Below are 26,369 nucleotides of genomic sequence, written 5' to 3'. Positions count from 1 at the left end.
CCCCCCGGTTGTGCTGTTTTGTTATGACCATCTTCCTGTGGGCAAAGCAAACAGGTTCCTAATCGGGAAAGGAATTGCAGGCCAGATCAAGACCCACATCCCCCAAAGGCGGCTGTACTGACATCTGGACCGCAGGTCTGAAGACCGCTCCACGAAAACAGAACAAATCTAGCGTTTTGTGTTCTGCAGATAATAGCCCAGTATACAAGCGTCATTCATAACCACATGACATTTGCAGAACACAGTTTTCAAAACATTAAGTTTGTTCGCTTCCTCATTTCGTAAGTCCCTTGGGCCAGGGCCGGCGCTGAGTGGTGAGGGGCCCATAGCAGCTGAAGCCTTGTCCCTCATGGGCTTCTGTTGTAGGAGAGGCAGACACATCTATGGGGCACCTAGTATAGGGCCTGGAAGGGGCCTGGGCAGGCGGTTTCAGAGCTTCGTGGCCATCTAGCTGTTCCAATGTTGTGTGTGTTGTGACGGGGCGAGCTAGTGGGGTGGGGGGGGGGGCTGTCAGCGCAGGCCTCAGGGATCCCTGTGCAGTGGCTACAGAGGGTTGCCCTTCAGCTGACTCCTTAGGCTGCATTCCCGTGAGAAATAATACAGTTAAGCGGTCTGATCTTTTCACCTAACTTTCTATGTGCATTTTCCATGTCGCCACAAAGTTACTCTTAGTTTTTCTTTCTTTCTTTCTTTCTTTCTTTCTTTCTTTCTTTCTTTCTTTCTTTCTTTCTTTCTTTCATTTATTTTGAGAAAGAGGGAGCAAGTAGGAGGGGCAGAGAGAGAGAGAGAGAGGGAGAGAATCCCAAGTGCAGAGCCTGATTTGGGACTCCAACTCCTGAACCTTGAGATCATGACCTGTGATTGCTGCTAGTTTTAAAGGTGAAACCTTGGGTAGGTTACTTCACTCTGGCCAACGTAAGTCTTTTAATTGGTGAACTAGGGATAAGGGTAGTCTCTCCTGGATTATGGCGTAAATTACGTGTGCTAATATATGCTGTGCACATACGGCCTTACACAAAGGAGGCGTGGCATAAGTGGATTGTTATGATCAGAGTTGTTTTCAGCTTCTCACCAGTGTAAATAATGCTGTGGTAAAACTTCTTTGTGCAGAAGGCTTGCTTTTCAAAGGGTTCCTTAGGTTCAGTGTAGCCTTCGGTGTGGAGTTCCCAGAAGTGGCATTAATGGAGAAGCGTGTGAACATCATTCTGTCTCCGGAAACATTGCAGATGCTTTCCAAACAGGTTGTGTCCCCTTGCCGGGCCCCCAGCTGTGGAGACAGTGCTCGGTTGATAGCCGCGGAGCCCAAAGGGGGTACTATAATTTTTTTTAAAGATTGTTACTAATAGATGGAAGTTATTATCAGAATAGTCATTTTATGTGTTTGTTCTAAACATTTATTTATTTTTAATGTCTGTTTATTTTGGGAACGAGTGCGTGCAAGTGGGGGAGGGGCAGAGAGAGAGGAAGAGAATCCCAGGCAGGCTCCACACTGTCAGCACAGGGCCTGAAGCGGGGCTCGAACTCACGAACCGTGCTGTCACGACCTGAGCTGAAATCACGGGTTGGATGCTCAACTGACTGAGCCACCCACGCGCCCCCAGAATACTCATTTTAGAAGTGAGTTTCCGGTTTCTAAGTATTACTCTAAGAAACTGCTATAGGCATTTAACTTCTTTATTTGAATTCAAACTTATGATTGAATTTTAAACGACATTCCATCTTCGCTGAAGTTCATGCCTCACCCTGGGCCTGCTCACAAGTTTGGGTGTCAGCGTTCACTCATCTCCACGGGGCCAGATGGGCTGCCGAGCCCCGGCCCCTCCCTCCCGAGGTCCTGCCTGGAGAGCTGTGGGCACCTCCCGTGCCCCACCCGGAGAGCGACTTTCACTGGGGACAAAGCCGGGGACGCCGCGGCAGGAACGATGGGGGCCCCTGGGAAAAACGTTGCTTAATGCTGTGGATGAGCCCTCCCTACCACACCTCACAAGCCGGTGATCTTGAAATGGAGAAGGTTTCACCTGTGGCCCAAAGAGAACAGCATAGGCTTGCTCTTTTTTTCCACGCAGAGGATGGGCTCTGAATCGTGCAGACAAACAAAAGGACTGCCTTTTGTCTCTGCTCCCCCCCCCCCCCCCCCAAGTCTCCAGCCCTTCGGGGGAGGACCGGGACCACTGTTCTGGCTCTGCTCCCTTCCTCCCTGGGCTTTGGCTTCCCTATCCCTGTCCCAAACTGAGGCGGGCAGCACCAGTGGCTCAGGCTGGTGGTAAGGAGCGAATGACGTGGGAACTGAACTTGAAAATGAGCCAACAGGTGTTTGAACAGGTGTTTGCTCTGTGCCTGTCAGGAAGCCGACGTGGCCCCTGCCGCCGTGGAGTCTTCGGCCAGATCAGTTCGAGGAGATGGCCCGACTGCACACAGGTCAGCGGTGCCGCGTGCATAAGCACTGATTACAAAGGGGCAGACGAAAGCCACGAGGTGCCCTGCTCTAGGCGCCAGGGGTGGCGGGAATCAGGCCAGCAAGGACGCCTGCCCCGAGGAGCATCCTACTGGCCTGATTGAGGAAGACGTGATTGAGAAGGTGCCGCTGGAGCTGACACTTTGGCTGAGGGGGTCTCTCTTTCCCCCTTGCGGAACAGCGGGATGGGCACAAAAACAGGGAGGAGCTGAAGGATTCTAGGAACTGAGTGGAGGCTGGCAAGCTGGGGTGCCTGGGAGGAGATGGGCTCGTGAGCAGCCCTGGGGAGTGAAGAGTCTGTCCTGGAGCTGGGAGGCGGTGCTTCCTTGCCTGCAGGACGAGGATGCCCATGTCGCTGTGTGCAGGGAGGCGGTGGGAAGACGCTGAGCTGTGCATGGGTAAAGCTTTGACCCGGTGGCTTCCCACAGCTGCTGCAAGCAAGCCCACCAACCCAGGCAGCTTAGAACAACGGAAAGGGGTCGTCTCTCCTTCAGGGGGCCCCAGGTCCAAAATCAAGGTATCGCCAGGCCCACACTCCGTCTGAAACCTGTAGGGGAGAGTCCTTCCTTGCTTCTTCCTAGCTTCTGGTGGTGGCCGGCAGCTGAAGCGTTCCAGTCCCTGTCCCCCCTCGTCCTACGTGGCCTCCCCTCCTGTGTCTGTGCCTGGGGCTCTTCCCCTTGGTCTTGTCAGGACACCGGCCATGTTGGATTTAGTGCCCACCCTGCTTCGGCATGACCTCGTCTTCCCTAATTACATCTGCAGTGACCCTGTTTCCAAATAAGGTCATGATCTGAGGTGCTGGTGGTCAGGACGTCCCCGTGTCTTCTTGAGGGACCCAGTTCTGCCCACAGCACCCTGGCAGAAGAAGGCACTCTTGAGTGCTGATCGCAAGCACTGCTTCGGATGCAAGGTGTCAGCCAGGCTGGCCAGGGCCACAGATTCTCTCCTGTGGCCTCAGGCTGGATGGTCCGGGAGCCTCTTCAAGTATAATAGAATCTCAGTTGAGTGAATACTGAATCCAGCCACGTCTTACCTCTGGCAAAGCTGCCACTATTGCTCCCAGGGACCAGTCACACTGCATCATGGCTCCACTTAGATGCCAAAGCCCCTCTGAGGACCCCAAGAACCACCTTGGCTCTTCCATCATGGCCCTTTGGACACCCTCTGCCTTCACCAGCCTCACACCCAGTGAGTGAAGCTCCCACTTACCCTCTGTCTGACCTCCTTCCACCACCCAGGCCTCTGCTCCAGCATCTCAGAAAGGCCTTCCCTGACCTCTGAACACACAGAGCAAGCTCTCCTCTGCCTGGGATTCCCCCGCCCCCTGCTCCCTCCCTTCCTTCCTTTCTTTCAAAAATAAGCTTCCTGCCTGTTGCAGAGCCATGGGAGCCCAATGCTGGGCTTGAACTCACAACCCTGACATCAAGACCTGAGCTAAGATCAAGAGTGGGACGCTTAACCGATGGCGCCCCACCCTGCCTTCTTTATTCCTTACTGGCACACAAGCTCCGGGAGATCGGGGACTTTGCTCATACCTGGAGGGGTGCAGGGCATGGTAGACATTGAGTGTAAAGACAGAGTCCCGGAGCCCCTTCAGGGTGCTGGAGCGAGCATGGCATTCGGCCCTGAGGTGTGGCTTTGAGTTCTGGTGTCCGTGAACAAGCCATTTAGCCTCTCTGGGCCCCAGCTACCTCCTCTGTGGAAACAGTGATAACCAAGAACAAGGCCTTAAGGATCACACTTTGTCTCTCTCACTGGCTGGGTGACCTCTCAGCCTCCGCCTGGGTCTGCGAGTTGGACTGAGGCTTCGCTGAGATACTAGTAAGAGTCACACGAGCACCGCACGCCAGGCCCTGGTCTCAGCGTCTCAGCGCCTTTCACAGATGAGCTCACTGAATTCTCACAACTACTCTAGGAGGCAGGGACTCTGTCTCCATTTTGCAGATGAGAAACGGGCGCCCAGAGGGTTAGCGACCTAGGCCAAGGTCACCGGCTTAGAAGTGGCAGGCAGAGCCCAGATCGGAGCCCCGCCCTCCACGCTGGGCTGCGTCTCATGTGGAAAACACTCGGCCCAGGTGAGGCGCACACCTCAGGAATGGATGTGCTTCCCTGCGCGTAAATGCTAGAAAAGCACACCCACGCACATCCACGCGGAGTAGGCATGAAACGTTTTTCTGGGTAGAATCACAAGAAAATGTCAACAGCTGTTTCCTCTGAGGAGAGGAATGGGGGCAGGATGAGAGGCGTGGCTCCCACTTCCGTTTATGATGAACTGTTTAAAAATAGTCACAGGCATCATCACATTCCACCCGTAAATATTCTGTACGCGTCTGTTCCTGAAGAGTGAGCCACGGCGCCCTGGCCGCACCTCCCGAAAACAGCAGCACCCGTACCACCCACACTCAGCTTTTGTCACTTGCGCCCAGAGTGTCTTGCAGCTGATGTGTCTAAACTGAGACCATCCCAGGACCGTATGTTGCATCTCATTGTCCTGTCCTTTCTGTCTGTCTGATCGCAGCAGATTTCCCTTTTTTCCCTAACCTGAATACGCCAAGAGCCTGGGCCACTTGTCCCCTAGAGCACTCCTTAGGTCTGGGTCTGTCCCTGCACTGCATTAGGCGGTGTTTGGCTCAGTCCTCGCCCTGTCGTTCTGTGAACTGGGAATCAATTTCAAGTCTAGATTGGGATCCAATCCAAGATTTTGCCCGAACTGTCACGGGAGGTGGGTGATGTCATGTGACAGGCAGAGGGTGCCCACAGCATGGCGGGTGTGTGTGGGGGGCGCTATGGCTTATCCCTCTGTCACAAAGTCACAGCCTCCCCCCCTACCCCACACTTTGCCCTGAGAGTGACCTGACTGTGGTACTTGGTGCCCTTCTCATCTTGTACTTTAAAAAAAAAATTTTTTTTTAATGTCTTATTTACTTTTGACAGAGAGAGAGTGGGGGAGGGGCAGAGAGAGAGGGAGAGACAGAATCTGAAGCAGGTTCTGGGCTCTGAGCTATCAGCACGGAGCCCAGCGCGGGGCTTGAACTCACGAGCCATGAGATCATGGCCTGAGCCGAAGTCGGGTGATTAACTACTGACTGAGCCACCCAGGTGTCCCCCCCACCCCTTTTTTCCTTTTTTTGGCTTTTCCAACCATGTATCTATATTTTTTCTCTTTTAATGTTGCATGGGGTAATCTGAACTTATTTTCTCATAATTCATCTCATTTGACCTAAAGTAATGTTTCTTGCTCTTCCCTGTGAGGAGATGAGAGGAAGACCCGGGGCGGGGGGGGGGGGGGGTCTTCTGTGGAGAACAGGTTTAGAAGCCTCAGCTCAGGCCAGGCTACTGAGTGGGGGTGGCCTCGGTTTCATTGCTGATTCAGGAAGTGGCCCGTGGAACCACAGGAAGATGTCACCACATTGAGAAAGATCCAGTAAGCACTTGCCTGCAGTTCAGTGATGAGGGAGGAACTTCACTGGCCTGGGGCACCGGTCACTGGAGGGTGGAAGCTGGAAGGCTGTTCCCTAGCTCCTCCCTCAAAGGACCATGGCCCCAGTCCTGCTCCCCTGGAAGCCTGGGAGGGACCAGGGTCCAACGGGATACCCACTTACGGCTTCCATGTGAGTGCCAGGCAGCTCCAGCCCCTAGGGAGTCTGGTGGCCTTGGGGTGAAGCAGAGAGCAGTGACCTGGGGGCCGGGCGCATTCTCACGGGAGAGCCAGCTGTGTGTTGGGCGCTCCTGACCCTTCCCACAAGCCCCACTGGCCTGCATCTCACAGATGTGGATACAGAAGCCCAGAGAGGTCAGGCCGTTGGCACGTGGCCTCACTGCCAGTTGGTGGTGGGGACAGGATTTTGAACCCTGGTTTCCCTGCCAACTAACAGGCACGGGATTATAACGGTGGGGGCGGTGCTCAGACCCAGATGGGGTCTCCTCGGGCCCCTGAGGCCTGGTGCCCTTCCATTCTTCCCGGGTTGTCCGACGTGCCTTGTGTTGCCCAGCATCAATGGGCGACACGTGGAGCCAGGCCGTCACCTTGCGTGAGGCTCACGTACCAGAGAGTTTTACCAGAAGTCACGCTGGTTGCCACGCAGAGCTGTTTTCCTGGTAAGGTCGTGTCCCGCAGTGGCTTCCCTTTCATCGATGTGATTGCAGGCGTGCTCAAGTACTTTCTAGGAAAATCGTGACACGGCCTGAGAAGTGATTTCCTGTTTTCCTATTACCTGGACTGCTTCGGTTTCTGCTTTCAAAATTGTCCGAGGCCGGCCAGCCGAAGCCTCTGTGTTAGAAACTCTGCCAGCCTTTGCTTTAGGAGCACATTTGGGAACCCAGATCCTTCCTGAAGCCCAGGGCGTGGGCACCTACACTCGGCCTGGTGCCCCCGGAGCCGTGGGGGGTGGGGAGTGACTGCCAGAGACTCTCGTCTGCCTGCAGTGGGAGGTCTTTCTTGGTCTTCCTTTTAGCCTGTATCTTGAAGGAAAAGTTGGCTTTGTAGGCTTCCTCTTCAGCCTTTCCCCTTGGCTTTCTCAGCCAGCATAATAGGCCCGAGAGGATAAAGTCGAGGCCTAGCTCTGTTTATAATTCTTGGCCCCAGCGAACGAGGACTTTGAACTCTTCCAGGTGGGACCCGGGAGCAGGGCCATGATGCTGCGCCCTTGATGCTCCATCAGTGGTCAGCCTCCACTAACGGCCCCTGTTCGTCCCCCCAGAAGGTGGCGGGCTGAGAAAGCGTCTCTCGGGCACTTGAGTTTTCCAGGGGTCTCTGGGAACCTCGGACCTCCAGAGCCGCCGAGCAGGGCCAGGCTCAGGTGGTCAGGAGGGTCCGTCCGGGCTCATCTCACAAGCACATCTGTGTTCACTGTCACGTGCGCGGGTACAAGAGGCCCTTTGTGGGGCAGGGATGCTGTCACTAAGGCAGAATGTCTCCGTTGGAATCCTCCCTCACAGCGGAGGCCGCTGTGTGCAGCTCAGCTGATACTTGGGGCTGGCGGCTGTGAATTCTGCCATCTGCAGAACTGAGAGCTGTACATCCGTTCATAAAAACCACAGCGTTTAGGGGAATACCCTTTGTCTTTAATTTCCACATTGATGTGGTAAGCCATCTCCCTACGTGCCGGCTATGTGTTATTCTAACAGTCAGTCATGGTAGGCACTCACATGTACATTTGCATTGGAAGCCAGTCTGGCCTTGCAGATGTGCTGAAAGGCTCAGAGGACAAGGGAGGCCTCATTTCTCTCGAAGGTCCCTGTTCAGGGCCCCGTCCCATTCGTCCCTGGCCGGGCTGACTCAGGCGCTGTGGCCGTGCGGCCAAGTAGCAGCCTTCCCCGCCAGGACGGGGCTCATTTTTCAGAGCGCTTAGCGCTTTTTTGGGGTGTGGGGTGGGATACAGGTCTTCTATTGACTCCCCATTTCCATTTGGTAGTGAATGAAGGACGTCGAGTGTGCTGTGTTTGTTATAAACAGAGTTCTGTGAAGCAAGCTTCAGAGATTCCCGGAAAGAGGCTGGGAACAGGCAGGCCTGAGTGGTTAAGCATGGGAGAGCCACACACATTGTCGAGCAGAATCTTCCAGGGCCGTTCCCCAAAACCGTGCGGCTTCGTTTGTATCCAGCAGTCTGGATGGTGACATCTTTGCTTCTAGAGTACAGGAAAGCCCAAACCTGAGCCCTGTTATTGGCATAGGTGAGGTTTGGGAACAAAAGCACCACCACCATTAAAAAAAAAAAAAAAAAAAAAAAAAAAAAATATATATATATATATATATATATATATATATGCTTTTATTTGGTATATTATTAATAAATCAGATTATTAAGATGGACTGGACGTTCCATTTTATTACCATCTAGCTTTATTTTTAAAACAAACACTTTGGAAAATGCAACTGTGATTTACTAGGCTGGGATTCAACCTGATTTGTTTCTTTTTCCTTTTCTTTCTTTATTTTTTGTTGGGGGGGGTGGCGGTTCTTCTGGTTGACAGTAAATCGTAGCAGACACACTGCTTCATGACACAGAACTGTTCCAAATGAACCCTTACTGCCGCGCGTGTTGTGCGCTTTTAAAAAACTGCGTGACAGAGCATTGCGTTTTGCAGCCTCCTGCCCTTGCAACCTTGCCTGGTTCTTCTGTGATCACGTCCGTGACCCTGTGTCTAGCCCTCTTCTTCCTGTTTTATTCGTGGTGGCCAGAGCCGAGCCAACTAGAAACCTCATCTGTCAGGAATCATTCCTGACCTTTTACTTTCTCCCAAAGAGGCAGGTCCTAAGGAGCAAGTTTACGTTGGGGTTTTAGGCGGAAGCAGCGTTGGGGGCGTGGGCCCTGATGGTGGGGCTTGCTGGAACGGACATAATGAAAGAAGGGAAAAAAACTGATACACGATTAGAGCATTTTCAAACAGCTACCCGTCCGCCATGAGACTGAATTCTCCATCTGTCCGTCCGTCCATCTGTGCATGCTTCCACGCATCCATCTATCCAGTGGGTGTTTGCCAGGTGCTCTGCCAGCCTTTGAGGATGGACGTGCTGCTGAGAAGACAGGCCTGGACCCTCCTCAAGGAGCGTACCTTCTGGCATAATCCCCCAAACTGCAGACTAGAGGGGAGTGCTGACCCAGCCCCAGCCGGGAGGGCAGTCCGGGAGGACCAGGGCAGGGGAGCCGAGCGCCGAGAACTGAGGACTTGCCGAGGACGTGCCAGGAGGGCGTGCGTGGCACGCACAAAGGCCCAGAGGGAGGATGGAGTGTGGTTCCAGACCTTTCAGGCAGTGGGGCTCGGCTTTGAGGGTTTCGGAGAAGCTGTGGACCTTCTCTCGAGGCAGAGGCAGAGGCGGGCACGTGCACCCAAGCTTTATGCCCTGTTTCTGGAGAGCCCTACACTCCCCGATGCACAGAACCTCTGATGGCCGTGTCGTTTTCCATACGGGGAGGCCCAGCCTGGTTTAAGTGTGTGAACGCGTCAAGACTCCTTTCCTGGAGGCTCACTGCATCCGCTAGGAGTCCACATCCCATCCCTTCAGTAAGAACTGTCTTTCCAGGAGCTGCTTTCAAGTGTTTACACTAGCTAACTGCTGACAGCAAAAATGTGTTTTTCCCAAGTCGGTGCTCCGTTTTACTTAGAAAACACAATTTTTCAGGGTTGCCGCAGAAACATTTGGCTTCATTTCCCATGGTCTTTACCCCCAGGAGATGCACAGTGAGATTCTTCAATGTTGAGGAGTCTCAAGTGAAGTGCTTGGTCCACAGATAGCCCTGTGCTTGTTTGAGTGACAGTCTTTGGTCCAGCTTTTCAAGAACAATACTTTTGATCTTCTCAAAACAAACCAACCAACAAACAAGCAAACGACTTAGTTTCTCTCCCTGAAGGAGGGCAGCCTGGAAGCGAAGACTGAGGTTCTAATCCTGGCGAGGCCTGACCATGGGGCTGGCGCCCGAAGGCCTCTTTCCTTGACTGGGGCCACGTGGCTCCTGTAATTGAGAGTCCGTGTTCGATGTTCCTAGATTTTAACCTTGCAATAGTCACAACTCTTCCGCGCACGGCCCGACCCTGCGGGTGTGAGGTGGGGACGGGGTGTGGTTCGACCCGGTAGCTGTTGATCATGAGCCGGTCCCTTGCCGGTAGTGACTCTGCCTTTCCCCTGCAGCCACCTCCCCGAGGGTGTCCTCTGAGCTGGAGCAGGCCCGGCCCCAGACAAGTGGAGAGGAAGAGCTGCAGCTACAGCTGGCACTTGCCATGAGCAGAGAGGTAGCGGAGCAGGTGGGTGCCTGGCCGGGGGCGGGGTGCGCGGCGGGGGGCGGGGGCCGGGCGGGGCGCAGAGCGGGCCCTGCCCTCGGTGTTTCTCGGGTGTGTTTCCTGAGATGGGGCTTCGAGGTGCCAGGACCGTGTTCTTGCCACCCACCGTCCCCTGTCAGGAAGGGGGCCTGTGCTGTTCCAGGTAGGGAAGCCTCTTGTTGCCAAGGGATGGAGTGATCGGAAGTGCGCCCCAGAAACACTTTGGTACACACGGCAAGTGTCATGGCCTCTGGGCGTCCACAGCCCCTCAGCGAAAGGCCTGTGGGTGCGCAGTGGGGCTTAGCCCCTTGGGAGGGAGGTTTGGTGAGGTGGATCGAAAGCATCTGAGCGCCGAAAAGGCGAGAAGAGCTGCAGGTAATAGAATGCTCACTGCGTTTGGATGACGGAAGTGTGTGTAGTTTTAATTTTGTTCAGTTCCTGTTTTTCTCTAATAATCCTGCATTACTTTAACACGGAGAAGGAGGGAAAGACGTGATGGAAATGACCTTTCAAAGCTGCCATCCCGTGGGCCCCAGTGATGAGGTCCGTCGCTGCTGACCTTGGGTTAGGGAGGGTAGACTGAGTCAGGTAGTGCGAGGCTCCGTCTCGCCCAGAGGTGATGTGTAGGGACAGATATTAGGGAGTGCGATGGGAGTGCAGCGGTGGCTGTCCCAGCCTGACTTGTGTCGCGGTAACTGGAAACCTAAAGTCCAGCAGTAGTGGACAGCTTTGCTCGGTCCCTCTGTTCACAGCAGGAAAAACACAGCCATTAAATCTGTTCCTGTGGATGCCTGGCTCTGTCACTGACAGCCCGGGAAGAAGGTGTAGGAATACAGGGACAGATGGACAGTGGGAGCCCGTTTTAGTAAATAACTCATCTCTGTGATTTATCACATTTAATATAAATGAAATATAACGATTTTTTAATTTCATTATTATGCAAAAGCCTAGCACAACCCAGTCTTTTGCATAGGGTGACTTCACCTTAAATAAATACAAATTAAGGGCGCCTGGGTAGCTCAGTCGGTTAAGCATCCGCCTTCGGCTCAGGTCATGATCTCATGGTTTGTGGTTCAAGCCGTGCATTGGGCTCTGTGCTGGACCCTGCTTCGGATCCCGGAGCTCAGAGCCTAGAGCCTACTTCGGATTCTGTGTCTCCCTCTCTCTGCAGCACCCCCCCTCCCCCCCCCCCCCACTCTCTCAAAAATAAACATTAAAAAAATTTTTTTTAATAAAAAAATAAATATAAATTAAATACAGGTGACCTTTGAGCAACACAGGTTTGGACTGTGCTGGTCCACTTATGTGTGGATTCTTTTCAATAAATACTGTAAAGATACTGCCTCTTATTTTCTTAATAACATTTTATTTTCTCTAGCTGTATTATAGTAACACAGCATATGATACATGTACAAAATATGCATTAAGTGACTATGTTCCAGTCAACAGTTGGCTATTAGTAGTTAAAATTTTTTTAAGTTTACTTTTTTTGAGAGAGAGTGTGAGTAGAGTAGTTACATTTTTGAGGAGTCAGATATATATGTTGATTTTTTACTGTGCAGGGGCGGGGGTTGGTGCCCCTAATGCGCATGTTGTTGGAGGCTCAGCTGTAAAATGAATCATTTCTGTTTGAAATCATAGAAATAAACATACAGCCATTTTCTGTAAGCATGTGCTGTGCGAGGTGCAATGATAAGTGATTTTCATCCTCTTTTCTAATTCCTTTCTGGGCTGTCAGACTTTTGTATTTTACATGGAGACGTGTTGCTTCTATAATTACAATTATAAAGCCATTTTCATTTTGAGAAAAAGCGTTCCCTTTCCCTAACTTGGCTGTGCCTGCGCCCGTCTCCCTGCTGGGACCCCAATATCAGGGAAGCCACACGAAGTAGGTGGGGCGGAGCCCTGTGGGCTATACCTTCGGGATAGAAGACTGTGTTTCACGAGTCATTTTCCAATCTTCCTTTGAAATAATGCGTACTACAGTTTTGCGCATCCTGTTCCTGGCCAGCGCTGCTTTGTTCTCTACCGTGATGTTATTACAGTCACGGTCAGCTCCAAGTCCCATTGTCCTCTACAGGAAGAGCGCCTCCGGCGGGGTGATGACCTCAGATTACAGATGGCCCTAGAAGAGAGCCGAAGAGACACAGTTAAAGTTCCAAAAAAGAAAGAGGTAAGCGCTTCACGGGGAAGGTAAACGTTTGAGACGGTCCCGTAGTCGCTGGGGGAATGTCCCAAACCTAGCGTGCAGAGTACCCTGCCTTCTCAGAAGGTGCTCTTTTCTCCCTTGGCTCAACAAATACTCCTCGGGCCCGTGCTGAGCATGAGTGAGCCGAGGACGTACTAGAAAACACATCCGCCCCAGACATTACTCCCAAGGCTCTTCTGAGACCAGCCCCAGAGGAGACGGGCATGGGCGAGGGGCTTCTGTTGACCAGGGCCTCCCTTTCGTCCCGTGTAAACGAGCACGATCACAGCCAGGCGGTCTTGGCGGCCGTTACATAAGCCAAGCGTCAAGTGCTTTGGAACAAATTCCTGGCACAGGGTAAGCCCTCACTAGCGCCGGTCTCCACTGCCGCCATCAGCCTTACTCTGCGCCAGGCTGCCTGCTAGGAGCCTAAGGTGACTAGGACGCGGGTCTGCTCCCGTCAGGCTCATCCAGTCAGGGGACACAGGGCCAGCGGTTCCAGTGATCTCCTGTGGTACAGCACCACGGGGTCCCTGGCAGTAGCTGGGGGGGGGGCGGCATGCGAGCGGGTGGGTGGGGCCGCCCCCCAGGAAGGAGGGTCCTGGATGATGGCTGGCAGCAGGGGGCAGCACGGTGGGTTGGTGGGGACAGCGTTTGGGAGGGAGGCTGCAGCCTGGGCAAAAGCTTGAGTCCTTCTGGAAAACCCTGAGGGCCTTTGAAGGTGGGCAGGGCATTGGGCACAAAGTATATAGCTTGGCGTGGGTGGAGCCTGGGCTGCACTGGGACTTGGTTTTGTGAGGAGGTGGGCGGGGTGGGCAGCTCAGTTTCCTCTTGGCACCTCCCAGAGGGCTTCTCTTCCTAGGAGGCAGACAGTATTTATGGTTAACACGTGGATATTTGCTGTAACTGTAGCCAAGTAAAACCTGTCCCCTTCTCTTTGTCTCAAAGCATGGCTCCCACCCACAGCAGACCACTCTGTTGGATTTAATGGACGCCCTCCCCAGCTCGGGCCCTGCTGCCCAGAAAGCAGAGCCTTGGGGCCGGTCAGCTTCAGCCAACCAGACGAACCCCTGGGGCGGGCCGGCAGCCCCAGCCAGCTCTTCAGACCCCTGGCCATCGTTCGGTAAATACCTGCCCCCTTCGTCTCCCGTGCCTTCCTGTTGGATGTGTGAAGGGCCATAGGGCACAGCTTCTTGCTCTCCACCCCCCTTCTGGAGGTGGGAGTGAGGCAGGCCTTTGGTGGCGGGTTGGGGCTTCTCCAGTCCCCAACCGTAATGTCCAGTAAAGTCCTCCCGAGGACTGCAACACAGGGCTTTCTGTTTTGAATGGTTTTCTGCTTTGGTAGAGGGAAAGCTGACTTCCTCTTTGCTTCCCACATGCAGTAGAAATGGCTGGTCCCCTTTCTGGGACGTGTGTCAACTCTCTGAGCCTCAGAATTGCACCCAGCACCCCAGGTTAAGAAACTAATACATAGCTGGAAATTATGCTGTGCTTGCTGTGGTTGCTAACGAAAAGAGGATGTGTTTGCTGTAATTCTTCCTACCTGTTACATAAAGCAATAGTCAGTTTACTAGGCTAAGTGAATATTTTAAAGTTCTTTTTAATGCCAAATGTCGGAGAATCTGTGGTAGGAGATTTGCAACATGAGTGTGGCACAGATGCTTTAATCTGGGGAGAAATCTTGGGCCTGTGGGTTTCCTGATGGCTGGACACAGGGCCTGGCCTGCCTGAAGCCTTTGTAATGGCTTCCAACCCAGCCTGCTGCTCTGGGAGGTTCCCCCCACCCGGTGCTCTGAGCCCTACCGGCCATGGCTGATCTGTCTGGGAACTTTCGGTGGTAGGTTTTGTGGCAACTTGCGTGTGTCTCTTTGGGGTCCCTGTTTCCCCCAACCGGAACCATCTTTTGTGTTCAGCTCGGTTCCCTGGACGTTTGCCGAAGTGTACCGAATGCCAGGCTCTTTCCTGCTACTCAGGGACCCAGATGCAAACAGGTAGTGGTCTTGCCTTCAAGGTCCTGAGCAGGTGTGGGCAAGATGGGAGTTCCAGCATGGCAGAGGTCCACCAGCTGGTGGGCTGGGCCTTGGTGGTGGGTCTTTAAGAGCATCCTGGGACAGGGCTTAGCTCAGGAGTCTGGCAGGCATGAGACAGGTATCTCGGAGGAACCTTCAGGGAAGCACAGGAGGTGGCCAGGCTGTGAAGAGGCAAGGGTGTGCCTAGCAGAAGGCGTGGCTTTTTTTTTTTTTTAATTTTTTTTTTTCAACGTTTATTTATTTTTGGGACAGAGAGAGACAGAGCATGAGCGGGGGAGGGGCAGAGAGAGAGGGAGACACAGAATCGGAAACAGGCTCCAGGCTCTGAGCCATCAGCCCAGAGCCCGACGCGGGGCTCGAACTCACGGACTGCGAGATCGTGACCTGGCTGAAGTCGGACGCTTAACCGACTGCGCCACCCAGGCGCCCCAGAAGGCGTGGCTTTTGAGAGGCTGAGAGCGAGCAGTGGTGTAGTGGGTGCAGGTACAGGCAGCGGGGAGCAAGGGCATGGGGTCGGGGCCCTCAGGGCCTGGCAGCCTTGTCCAGGAGGCAGTATCAGCCCCAGATGTCCTTTGGCAACGCCGTTGGCCTCAGGGACCCGGGCAGGTCCCCACATTTCCTTTGGCAGGAGCCCTCTGGGCCTTGGGGCAAACTGCAGGCCAAATGGCCTACAGGATCTCGGTCACCAAAAGCCAGGACCACGGTTGCCAGGAGCTTGGCAGTTCTCGTGGCCCATGGCCTGCGTGCTGCGCCCCCGGGGAGCTTGTGGGCTAAAGTGTTAGTGAGCATACACAGGGATGGCGAAGGCAGCTCTCCTGGAAATGCCCACTTGGGCCCCTTCCAGACAGTGGCTTTGACTTTATTTTTAAATTTGAGAAATAGTTCCTCTGTAACGTGATGGCCACCTTGAGTTATGGGTAGGGTGTTCTTCAGGAAACACTATCAATCCCTTTTGGAGTTGCGTAATGGATCATTAAACAGACAGGACGTTTTCTAGTGCCCAGAAAAGAAAACCGGCACGCTACGAGCCGGGTGCGTTTAACAAGATTGAATTCTGCTGAGTCTGTGGCTGATGGGGAGTGGTTGGGGTGGGGCTTGGGGGTTGGGAGGGAGACTAATTCTGTCTACTTTTTTTTTTTTTTTTTTTTTTTTTTTTTTTTTGCTCTTTGACTTACTAGGGGTATATGTCACCAGGTCAGGAGACACAGAATTTATGAATTTTCAATGAACGAGTTTGCCCCTCCCTTCCTTTGGCTGGGGGATAGCCCTGTGCCCTGGAGCTGGGCGTCTTGATCGAGCCAGGGACTTGACCTCATAGGGTGTTTTAAAGTGGGCACTTCAGCAGTTGTTAGCCATTCACGGTGTGGTGCCACCATCACTACTAATCCCAGGACATTTCCATCACCCCAGAAAGTGACCCCATTCCCATTAAGCAGTCACCCTCCGTGACCCCTCCCTCCAGCCCCTGGCAACCACCAGTCTACTGCGTTCTGTCTCTGGATCTTCCCGTTCTGGATATTTCTTACGTGTAATGGAATCAGACAGCGTGTGGCCTTTGTGACTGCTTCGTGTCACTCAGTGTGATGTTTTCAGAGTTCATCGCTGTAGTAGTGGCACGTGTCCTCACTCCGTTCCTTATAACGGCTGAAGAACATTCCATTTATAGTTCCACCGCATTTTGTTTAATCACTTAGCACTTGATGGACACTTGGGTTGTTTCCACTTTTTTGGCTACTAGAATCCAGTTTTTTAAAGAGAAGATGGAAACCTGAATTTTTGAAATCGGTTCATTTTTGTTCATTTCTGAGAGAGCGCGCAAGCGGGGGACGGGCAGAGGGGGACAGAGGGTCTGAAGCAGGTTCCACACTGCTGGCAGCTGCGGGGCTCAAACTCAAAAACCACGAGACCACAACCTGAGCCGAAGTTGGATGCCGAACCGACTGAGCCACCCCGTCGCCCTGAAATCTGTTAATTTTTAAATGTTGACAAGGAATTTAAAAAAATTTTTTTTTAACATTTATTTATTTTTGAGACAGAGAGACAGAACATGAACAGGGGAGGAGCAGAGAGAGAGAGGGAGACACAGAATCTGAAACAGGCTCCAGGCTCTGAGCTGTCGGCACAGAGCCCGACGCGGGGCTCGAACTCACGGACCGCGAGATCATGACCTGAGCCGAAGTCGGACGCTTAACCGACCGAGCCACCCAGGCGCCCCGACAAGGAATTTTAAAGTGAGAACATGGTTGGGGCTGATCAGATATATCTGCAGGTGGCCAGTGTGGTCTGCGGACTGCTAGTCGGCCATTTGCCTGCCCCTCGCCCAACCCAGGGCCCTGTCCTTGGTTCTGACGCACTTGGCATTTTAACCAGTGACTTGGGGAGAAAAGGGGACATCAAAGCCCAGAGAGGCTCCTCATTCCTCTGGTGTCACACGGCAAGTTAGGGGCAGGTTCAGTGCATGTGGCACCTAATCCTTTCCTGGAATCGCCATGCCATCTTGGGCTGCTGCAGAAGCCTTCTGTGGCCGTGCGTGTCCTGGAAAAGTCACCTCAGACCATAGAGATAACCAGTGTTAGAATGTTAGCTTATCTGCTTCCTGTTTTTTTCTGGCTCTTATGTTTTTACATAGGTGAGGCCATATTGTATATCCGGCCTTACAAATGTATATAGGTATTTCCATCTGCACTGTGTGGTGAGTGTTTCCAGCCATCAGGAGAAAGTGCACTGCACGGCTCCTGTGGGACAGTGCAGGGCTGTGGCACCGTGACACAGCCCCCGGCTGTCCCCGGTGGTGGGTTTTGCAGCTCTGAAGCTCCGCTTCCAACAGCCCTGCAAGGAGATGGCCTCACACCAGCTCCTCCATGCACTGGAGCATGGAGACAGCCCCTCTCTGCTTCCCTCTTCCGAGAGCCGCTCCAGAGCAAGACATGGTGTCAGACTTGCCGATTAGCCTCAAGCAGAATCCGCTAGTGTGTGTTTTCTGGGCCACCCCATTGCCCGGAAACACATTCATAAATTTGAAAGATGTAGAGAGTTCCTACCCAAGCGCTGGTGGTCGCCCCCGCCCCCCCGGATGAAAGGAACACTGTTTCGTAGCAAGCCCTGCCATTCCCGGTTCTCTCCAAGCAGCACTGGGGGCGGCTTGGCCAAGCGGCCTTGGGAGGAAATGCTGAGGGCTGAGAGGAGGGCGGTCGGAGCCCGCCGGGTCAGCGGGGCACTTCCTCCTCTGTTCCAGACACACAAAGCAGCCACCTGGGATGAGCAGGGCAGACAGCCTGGTGATTCAGAAGGCCTTGGCTGGCTCAGGCCCGCTCACTGCCCGGGCCAGGACAGAGGCCGTCTTCCGCCCCAGTGGCAGCAGGTGGTGCTGCTGGCTTCCTGACGATCCCCGCCACTCAGTTCTGTGACCCCCACAATGTGACTGCCCCCCACCCCGCCCCCCTGCACATGAATATTCCTATGCGAGGCCTCGAGGCCTCGGATGAGGATGAGCCAGGCCAGCGGGGGAGGGGCCCAGGGACACTTGCTCCCTATGAATGGGCCCACAGAGCGGGAGGCGGAAGCCGCTTGATCTTTCTGCCCCGAGTTCCATCCTCCTTTGCTCTCATTCACTTGCGCTTTCAACAAGCATTTATTTATTGGGTTTGTGGTGTGGCGCGGGCCCCGTCGACTACACGGAGGACAGAGCACAGAGGAGCCTTGCAGCGAATCCACTGTCCATTCATGGAGGAGGAAGACGGAGCGCCGGTCCCCAGGGGCCGCGCTGTCAGCAGGCGTAAAGGGGGGTCTGCCCCGCCAGGCTAGCTTATGTGGGCTGTCGGCACCCATGGGAAAGCAGAGGGCATGTTTTCTGTCCCCCAGGTAGGTTTGAGGAAAGCGAGGTGCCACCGCATGTAGCCTCCTGTGACTCCAAAAGTCAGCACGGTGCCTGGTACACACATAGGTCCCCAAGCGCGCCACTCGCAGACTGGAAAGCCAGGAGCCCGCCATGGCTAAGCGGCTCAACCGTGGTCATCTGGATGACTGGCCAGGGATTGAACCGAGGGCGTCTTTCATCCCACGCCCAAAGCTCTCTAGGCTGTGACCGTGCTTTGTCTGCGTGCACGGTGGTGCGGGGGCAGGGACCGGAGCTTGTGGATTTTCAGCATCGTGCGTGCTGGGTTTTAAAGTTCTTGGCCGTGCTGTTTCAGCGTATTCTAAAGGGGACGCAGGGCACGTGGGAAATAACTGGGGGTCATAAGAGGCTCTCGAACAACGTTAGGGTAGAGTTGCACAGCAGCGGGGGGGGGGGGGGGGGGGGCCCGTGTGGCAAGCCTTGCCGGTGAGCCCAGGATGACGGGGCTCAGCGTGGTGCCAGCTCACGGAGAGGGCGTTAGAATGCACGTGGTGTATATAGCCTCATGTTACCGTGTTCGTGCAAAAGGAGCTCCTCCGGAGACATTGAAGCACTTTGCTTTCACTCTTACCATTGCCCGTTTATCAGTTTGAGGGAAAACTGGTGTTTCGACCCTCGTTGCCCGAGCTAGGGTCTGGATGGAGGAGCAAAGCCTGATTTTGCACATGCGTGGCAGGTGTGCAGTTGCCGAGGGGCTTGCCCGTGTGAGGCCAGGAGGGGAAGGCCCGGGGTCCGGGGCTGGAGGGGTGGCGGAGCACCCCAAGAGTTGTCTGTTTGTGGGGGCCGCCTGGGTTCCCGTGAATGCCTGATCCTTCCTTTTTACATTGTGTCCAATTGTCCGCCTCGCAAACTCCTGTGTATTCTTGGATACACGGCTCACATATGCTGCATGGAAAGGTGTCACCTGTCCACGGCACTGCCTGCCCCGATCCCGTGGTCACCGACTGCCCGTGCCACCCATGCTGGTTGCAGTAGGTGTGTTCTTGTTTCTTCTCAGAGGCGGGACCTGGACCCGGGCCTGGTGAATGCTGACCAAATGTGCTCAGAGCGAGGTGACTCCAAGGAGCACCTGTGTGTGGGAGGCGAGGCTCGTCCCCGCCGGGCGTTTGTCCATTCAGGCTTTGTGTCTGGCTGGCGCTCAGATGGTGGGCCTCTGCTTCCGAGAAGGCTCGGCCAGGCACCTGAGTGCTCCAGGAGTTCGGTGGCTCTCACACATCCTGGCTGCCTATTCTAGTCACTTCTAAGCTTCTAAGAATCCAGGCGCCCAGGCGCTCCCAAGAGTCTGTGAATGTGAAGGGAAGAGGCAGTGTTAGTATTTTACTCACATCCCTCAAGAGGCTCCTAAGGACAACACCACCTGAAAACCACGTCTCTGGTGGCCCCTGAGCCGCACGGCCAATGAAGTCTTGCCAAATCTAAGGTGTTTGAAAACTCTGCGCAGCGCGTCAGAGCTTAGGGGCAGCTCTTATCTGTGTGTGTTTCTAACACCCCAAATTGTCCAGAAGTGGTCACTGAACTCCAGTGTTCAAAGATGCCTCACCGGAGGGACTTAGTGTGGAAACTGCAAAGTCCCTTCCGGCCCCGGGGTTCTATAGCTCCCTTGATCCTTCGCCGCTTCCCTCCAGCCCCCAATTAGTTGTCGAGCATCTTTTGCGTGTGAGGCTCAGTTCTGAGCGTGGGGCAGGAGCAGCGTGGGCCAGGTAGACCCGGCCACTGTTCTGTGGAACACGCGCTCCAGCTGGGGAGGCGCATTGTCAAGTGAGCTAGCGCAGGTTGTGAGTTCCTTGTGAGGGGTGAGGGGCTGGGCTTAGAGTGGGTGGCTGAGGGATGAGGTGTTGTGGAGGCTGCAGGGTAGGGGTCGGGCCTTCTCAGCAAGCACCTCCCACCCGTCCAGACACACAGCGGCGGGAGATGACCTTGCAGACAGCTCGGGTAGAGATGGGTGGCTCTGTCTTCACACCAGCTGGACACCGTGGCTCAGACATTATCACCAAGACCCAGACTTGTTTGCGCAGCCTGAGCCTGTGGGCCCTTCCCCTCTGGCCTCTGGCCTCAGAAGCCCCAGGTCCTGCCGCCTTGGGGGCTACCTCGTGTTCTCAGTCCACAGCCCAAGGGATAGGGAGGATTTCTCTGTAGCTCCTCTACCATCCAGGGGTTTGGGAGTGGGGGGCTTGGGACCGGGGTACTTTGCAGGTTCACGTCAGCTGGTGGAAACCCTCCCCGGTTGCCACAGCAAGGTCAGTCCGCCTCGGACTGGGACTGGGAGTAAGCGGGGGGGGGGGGGGGGGGGGGGGGGGGGTGTAATTCTCCCAAGGAAGTCAGGGTATCCTTCAGGGAAACAGGGCAGGAGTACTGGAAAGTGGCCAGGGGTCTCCTGATGGAGGCGAGCGGCTGGAACGGGCAGCAGCTCTCACACACAGTGCCCGAGGTGGTCAGGTCTGCAGGGGCAGGAGTGTGAGCCTCCCGGTCCGTGTCCTCCTGGCGCAGGTGAGCTGGGGGGTGTAGACCGGTAGCAGGGTTCTCCTGATGAGCTCATTCAGTTCTCGTGGTTGCTGGCGAGCAAGGGGAGGCTGAAGAAAGGGTGTCAAGATTCCCGTGCTCTGGGGCTCCTGGGTGGCTCAGTCCATCAAGTGTCCGACTTCGACTCAAGTCATGATTTCACGGTTTGTGAGTTCGAGCCCCACATCGGGCTCTATGCCGACAGCTCAGAGCCTGGAGCCTGCTTCGGATTCTGTGTCTCCTTCTCTCTCTGCCCCTCCCCTACTCACGTTGTGTCTCTCTTTCTCTCAAAAATAAATAAACATTTAAAAAGTTAAAAAAAAAAAAAAAAAAAAGATTCCCGTGCTCACAGGGAGCCGGAGCAGTCTGTCAGTCTCTCCCTGACACTTTCTACCACATGGCTCCCTCTAGTCAAGGTGGAGAACCAAGGCCCCGTGAGGTGCTTTGTTGGGGACAGAGCAAGGACCCATCCCCACTGTGATCCCAGCCAGGACCAGTGTCCTACTAAGCGCCTCATCACATTTGGCGGAAGTGGGCCTGGGGAGAGCTGTCACAGTCACAGGGAGGTGGCTGTGTGTGTGCTTCTGGGAAGACCTGGAAGGAAAGGTCAGAGCAGCTTCTGGAGGCAGGTGGGTGTTTCTGGAGGCCTCTGGAGGGTGTGGGTTTGGGGAAAGCAGCAGGAGAGGTCCCAGGTCCACCCAGGAGTTGGCAGGCTCGGGTGTCCAAGTGCTGGTGGGAGTGAACCTTGCAGGTCCGTCTGCCTTGGCCCGTGCCCAGCCCTGCACGCTGCTGCTGGGGCTGTTAAGAGGGGCCTGCGTGGGAACGGGGCCCAGGGAGGCGAGTCCTCTGGAGGCCTGGGGGACATTCCCTGGTCTTCTCTGACACTGGCAGTCACCACCCTTCCTGCTGCCCTCTCTGAGCCTCAGAGCTCAGCCAGATTGTCGCAGGAGCCACCTGCACACCTGCAGGGGGGAGGAGCGTGACGGGTGTCACAGCCCAGGGAGACTCTTAGGCAAAGGAGTAGTTATGGTGCTAAACGATAGGTGCTCTAAAGGAAAGCTGAGTGATTCCAGAGGAGTTAGTGAGGGCAAGCGGGGAGGGGAGAGGCGGAGGGACTCGAAAGCCCAGAGGCAGCAGGCGGTTTACGTGCCCTATTGTGTGTCTGGGGAGGCCGGGGAGGTCAGTGTGGCTGGGGAAGCACAGGCAGAATGAGGACATCTAACACCCATCTCTTTGGAGTTCCAGAAGAGTTTATGCTTGAAAAGATAATGATTGATGGTTTTTAAGTTTGTGGCAAGGTGCTACTTCTCAGATCCAGGAAGCCTAGTGAGTCGTAAGCAGGATAAAATAAAAGAAATGCCCACCTGGGCACATTGGCAGGAGACTGGAGAACACCACAGGAAGGGAACATCTTTTAGTTTTTATTTTAATGTTTCATTATTTGTTTTTGAGAGAGAGAGAGAGAGAGAGAGAGAGAACGCCGGTGGTGGAGGGCAGAGAGTGGGGGAGAGAGAATCCCAAGCAGGCTCCCCACTCAGTATGGAGTCCGACACAGGGCTCGAACCCCCGAACCATGAGCTCATGACCTGAGCCGAAATTGAGAGTCGGACATTCAACTGACTGAGCCGCCCGGGCGCCCCTAAGGAAGAGAACGTCTTAAATAAACCCAAGGGAGCATTTGCACCACTGAAAAGAGACGGCAGTCAAGCGGACGGCTGACTTCTCAACAAGGATGGCCATTGCTGGCAAGCAGTGGAATAAGGTCTTAGGTGTGCTGGAAGAAACACCATCAAACTTGAATTCCCTTCCTAGGGAAACCTCTTTCTTGCAAGAATGATGGTAAAATACATTTTGAGACACCAGCGAAACATCTGTTACCCTCCGGAATTCTGGATTCATTGAAGGTATTCCTTAGGAGCAAAGGTGAAATAGTGACATTTGCAGGCAGCAGAAACGTCCCAGCTTCCCATCGTGACTTGGTCTTTCTGGTTATTCTGGCTCCAGCCAGGAGCCCTCCAAGGAACCCGGCCAGAGTCGCCTCAGCTGAGCAAGAGATTCTCCCAGTGCTGTGGTCACTTAAGAGATCCCAAGGGTTTCAGGAATTCGGGACCAGGAGCCGAGGGTGCAGAGACCAATATGTATATTTCATATCATTTCACAAAAAGTAGTAAAAATGGAACAGGATTTGAGCGGCACAGTTCATAAGCCTGCGGATTTGTTGTTCTCGGTGACAGGAGCACACACATTATTTTCAGTCCCCTGCAGAATACTTAGCAAAGACTTGATCCTGTGCTAGGCAAAAAAAAAAAAAAAAAAAAAAAAAAAAAAAGCCAGCCTCAGCACATTTCTGGAAACCGGGATCACCTAGAACACACGTTCTGACTACAGCATCCTCAGCAACAAAAGGAAGACTAGAGAAACTCCATATGCTTGACATTTGAAAAACTCCTGAATTCTTGAGTCAAAGAAGAAATTCTAATGAGAATCAAAACATTTAAAACCAACTAGTAAGGTAAATATTTTTATCCCAGAATTTGTGGGGCCCCTAAAGCAATAGTGAGGGGGGAACTGGTAGCTTTCACTGTTTACAGAATAACGTGACACCGAAAGTGGAAGAAATGAAGTAAGGATAAGAACAGAAACGAGTGCATTAGAAAACACACACACGAGACAGTCATCGCTGACTGAAAAGAGCAACAAATAGGTCTCTGGCAAGAATAATTTTAAAAAATAAGGAGGAGGGGCGCCTGGGTGGCTCAGTCAGTTAAGCGTCTGACTCTTGATTTCGGCTCAGGTCATGATCTGTGGTTTGTGGGTTCAAACCCCACACTGAACTCTATGCTGACAATGCGGACCTGCTTGGGATTCCCATTCTCTCTCTCTCTCTCTCTCTCTCTCTCTGAGACCCTCCCTTGCTCAAGCTCACTCTCTCTAAAGAAATAAACTTAAAAAAAAATTTTTTTAAATAAGGAGGAGAGACGCAGACGGTATTAGGAATGAAACAGGGGGACATAACTGCCCACACTGCCAAGGTTTCACACGGAGTCAGAGGCTGTTTGGTCAGCTCTGTGCTTTCAATCTGAAAACTTAAAGTGGATACATTTAGAAGGAAAACTTAGCAGAGCTGACCGGAGATCAGTAGGAAATCCGTAAATAGGGGTAGTGCTATATCATCATTAAAGGCGTTGAGTCAGGACTTAAAAATCCTCCCCACCCCACAATCCACCCGGAGGGCTTTACTGGCAGATTGTAACACCACTCTGGAAACAATTCCACCTTTATACAGACTCCTTCAGAGGGTAGGAAAATAGGGAGTATCCTGCTATTTTATGAGACTAGCATAACCTTAGCATCAAAAGCAGACAGGACATACAGTGTGAGAACAGACCTGTCAGCCACTCCCGCTCAGGAATACAGATGCAAAAAGCAGATAATTGCGAAACCAACATGAAAAATATAAAAAATGATAGAGTACATCAGGAGAAAGTTTGCAAAGGACCCTGTCCTTAGAAAACGTGTAGATAGATGTGCCATATCACAGACGAGAAGGGAAAAACCATGCTATCATCTTAATAGAAACTGATGAAAAATTCATCAGCCATTCACTGTGAAAGTCTTAGCAAACTTAGAATAATGAGGAGCTTCCAGAGCCTGATTCAGGGCTTCTAGAAGGAAAGAACCCTATAAATGGGAAGTGCTACCATTTAATGTAAAACGTTGAAAATTGATCCTGTAAGAGCAAGACAGGGACACTGGCTGTCCACACTCGTGCTTACGTTGACGCTGGTGGTCCCAACCAGCACAGTGAGGCGGGAAAAGGAAAGAAAAAGGGTAAAGGCTGGGAAGAATTAGGCCATCGTCACTTGCAAGGGATGTGCACACAGAATAAAAAGGAAACGTGTGCATAGAAAAAAAAGACCTTTGAGGTGTAGGGAAGGCTTTCCTAGTCATCACAAAAAGCACAAATTACAAAAGAAAATACTGATAGGTTTCTCCCCATTAAACTTCAGAACATCTCTGTTCATCAAAAGATACCTTGAAGGGGCGCCTGGGTGGCTCAGTCGGTTGAGTGTCCGACTTCTGCTCAGGACACGATCTCGCGGTCCGTGAGTTCGAGCCCCGCGTCGGGCTCTGTGCTGACAGCTCGGAGCCTGGAGCCTGCTTTGGATTCTGTGTCTCCCTCTCTCTCTGCCCCTCCCCTGCTCATTCTCTGCCTCTCTCTCTGTCAGAAATAAACATTAAAAAAAAAAAAAAAAAGATACCTTAAGGAGAGTGAAAAGAAAAGCCACAAATTGGGAGGTAACATTAATGGAACATTATGAACATTAATGCAGGCAACATTAATGAGATTATGGGGCAGTTCCCAGACCACCAGGACTTGCACCCACACAGCATAAGGCATGACTGTGGAGGCCACACGGGCATCACTCGGTGAAGGGGAAGGAGCTTCGACCGAGGGCCTCACACGTCTGAGCGCACTTGGGGATGAGAACCAAAGCAAAAGCTAGCCAGTGCCTTCAGCGGACCAATCACATGTGGGCACCCCCCGCCCCGCCACGGAGCGGAATATTATACAACCATAAAAAGGAACACGTTTCCACTGCACATCAACACAGGTGAAATCTCCCAAATAAAATGTGGCGTGCGTGAATAGAGCAGGCCGTAGAGGATGTGTACATTTATATATAGGTAAGAAAGGCACAGCTGATCGATAGGTTGTGTAAAGCTGCCTCTATGGGGTAGAGGGGGAAGTCGAAGGAAGGGCGAACACAAAATATTAGGTGCACTCTCTTTTACTCTTTTGAAAACCGGTTGTGACCCACTAAGTTGATTTGCCACTGACGGTTTGAAAACATTTTATTGACTAGGTACATAGGCATTTGCTTCTGATTCCTTTTCACATACACCTCTGTTTTATTCACCCTCTGTCAAAAGCAGAAACCACTCGAAGCAAGTGGGGACAGGATGCTGCCAGGGCCTGTGGCTGGAGCAGCAGATGGGCAGGGCTCGTTCCTTGGAGGAAGCCTGTGGACTCCGGGGAGACGGGCTTGAACTTAGCTCGGGAGGCTCCTCGTGAGACCGTGTATGGCGGGGACTTTGGAAAGGTTCGCGGTTTCCTGTCTGGTCCCTTCCCAGCAGGCTAGGCCCAGTGCACTCCCCGGGGTGGGCTCCCCCGATGGCTGTCGGCCCTGGCCTTCAGCTCTGTCCAGCTTTGCTGGCGTGGGACAGCACCCTTTAGGTGACTGCCTGTCTTGACATGGGGCCCAGCGTCCTCTCCTTTCTCTCCCCGGCCGCCCGGTGCTCTCCGAGGACGTATCTGAGCCTACCCTGCCTTTCCACAGGTGCCAAGCCAGCTGCCCCCGTCGACCCGTGGGGAGTGCCCACCGGAGCCAGCATACCCTCCGTCTCCAAGGGCTCGGACCCCTGGGCAGCCCCACAGCAGCAGGCCCCCAGTGCTGGGAAAACGGCCGACGCCTGGGCCGCAGCCTCGGCCGCCAAGCCCGTGTCGGCCACTGGTGAGACCTCCCTCTGCCCAGGCTCCGA

General features: G+C 53.5%; 1 protein-coding gene across 7 annotated transcripts in view; it reads left to right on the top strand.

The window, feature by feature from the left end:
* EPN2 (epsin 2) overlaps positions 1-26,369 on the top strand; it is an 85,683-nt gene that overhangs the window by 52,879 nt on the left and 6,435 nt on the right. For all 7 annotated transcript variants that reach the window (XM_053212534.1, XM_053212532.1, XM_027047530.2 and 4 more), the window contains 4 exons: positions 10,086-10,198; positions 12,294-12,386; positions 13,350-13,524; positions 26,168-26,341. In XM_053212534.1, the coding sequence (XP_053068509.1) occupies positions 10,086-10,198; positions 12,294-12,386; positions 13,350-13,524; positions 26,168-26,341 (555 nt within the window). The remainder of the gene's footprint in view (positions 1-10,085; positions 10,199-12,293; positions 12,387-13,349; positions 13,525-26,167; positions 26,342-26,369) is intronic.

This window comes from Acinonyx jubatus, chromosome E1 (assembly GCF_027475565.1).
Source record: "Acinonyx jubatus isolate Ajub_Pintada_27869175 chromosome E1, VMU_Ajub_asm_v1.0, whole genome shotgun sequence".
NCBI classification, from domain to species: domain Eukaryota; kingdom Metazoa; phylum Chordata; class Mammalia; order Carnivora; family Felidae; genus Acinonyx; species Acinonyx jubatus.
Note: the sequence above shows the minus strand (reverse complement) of the source record. Positions and strands in the feature narration are given on the sequence as shown.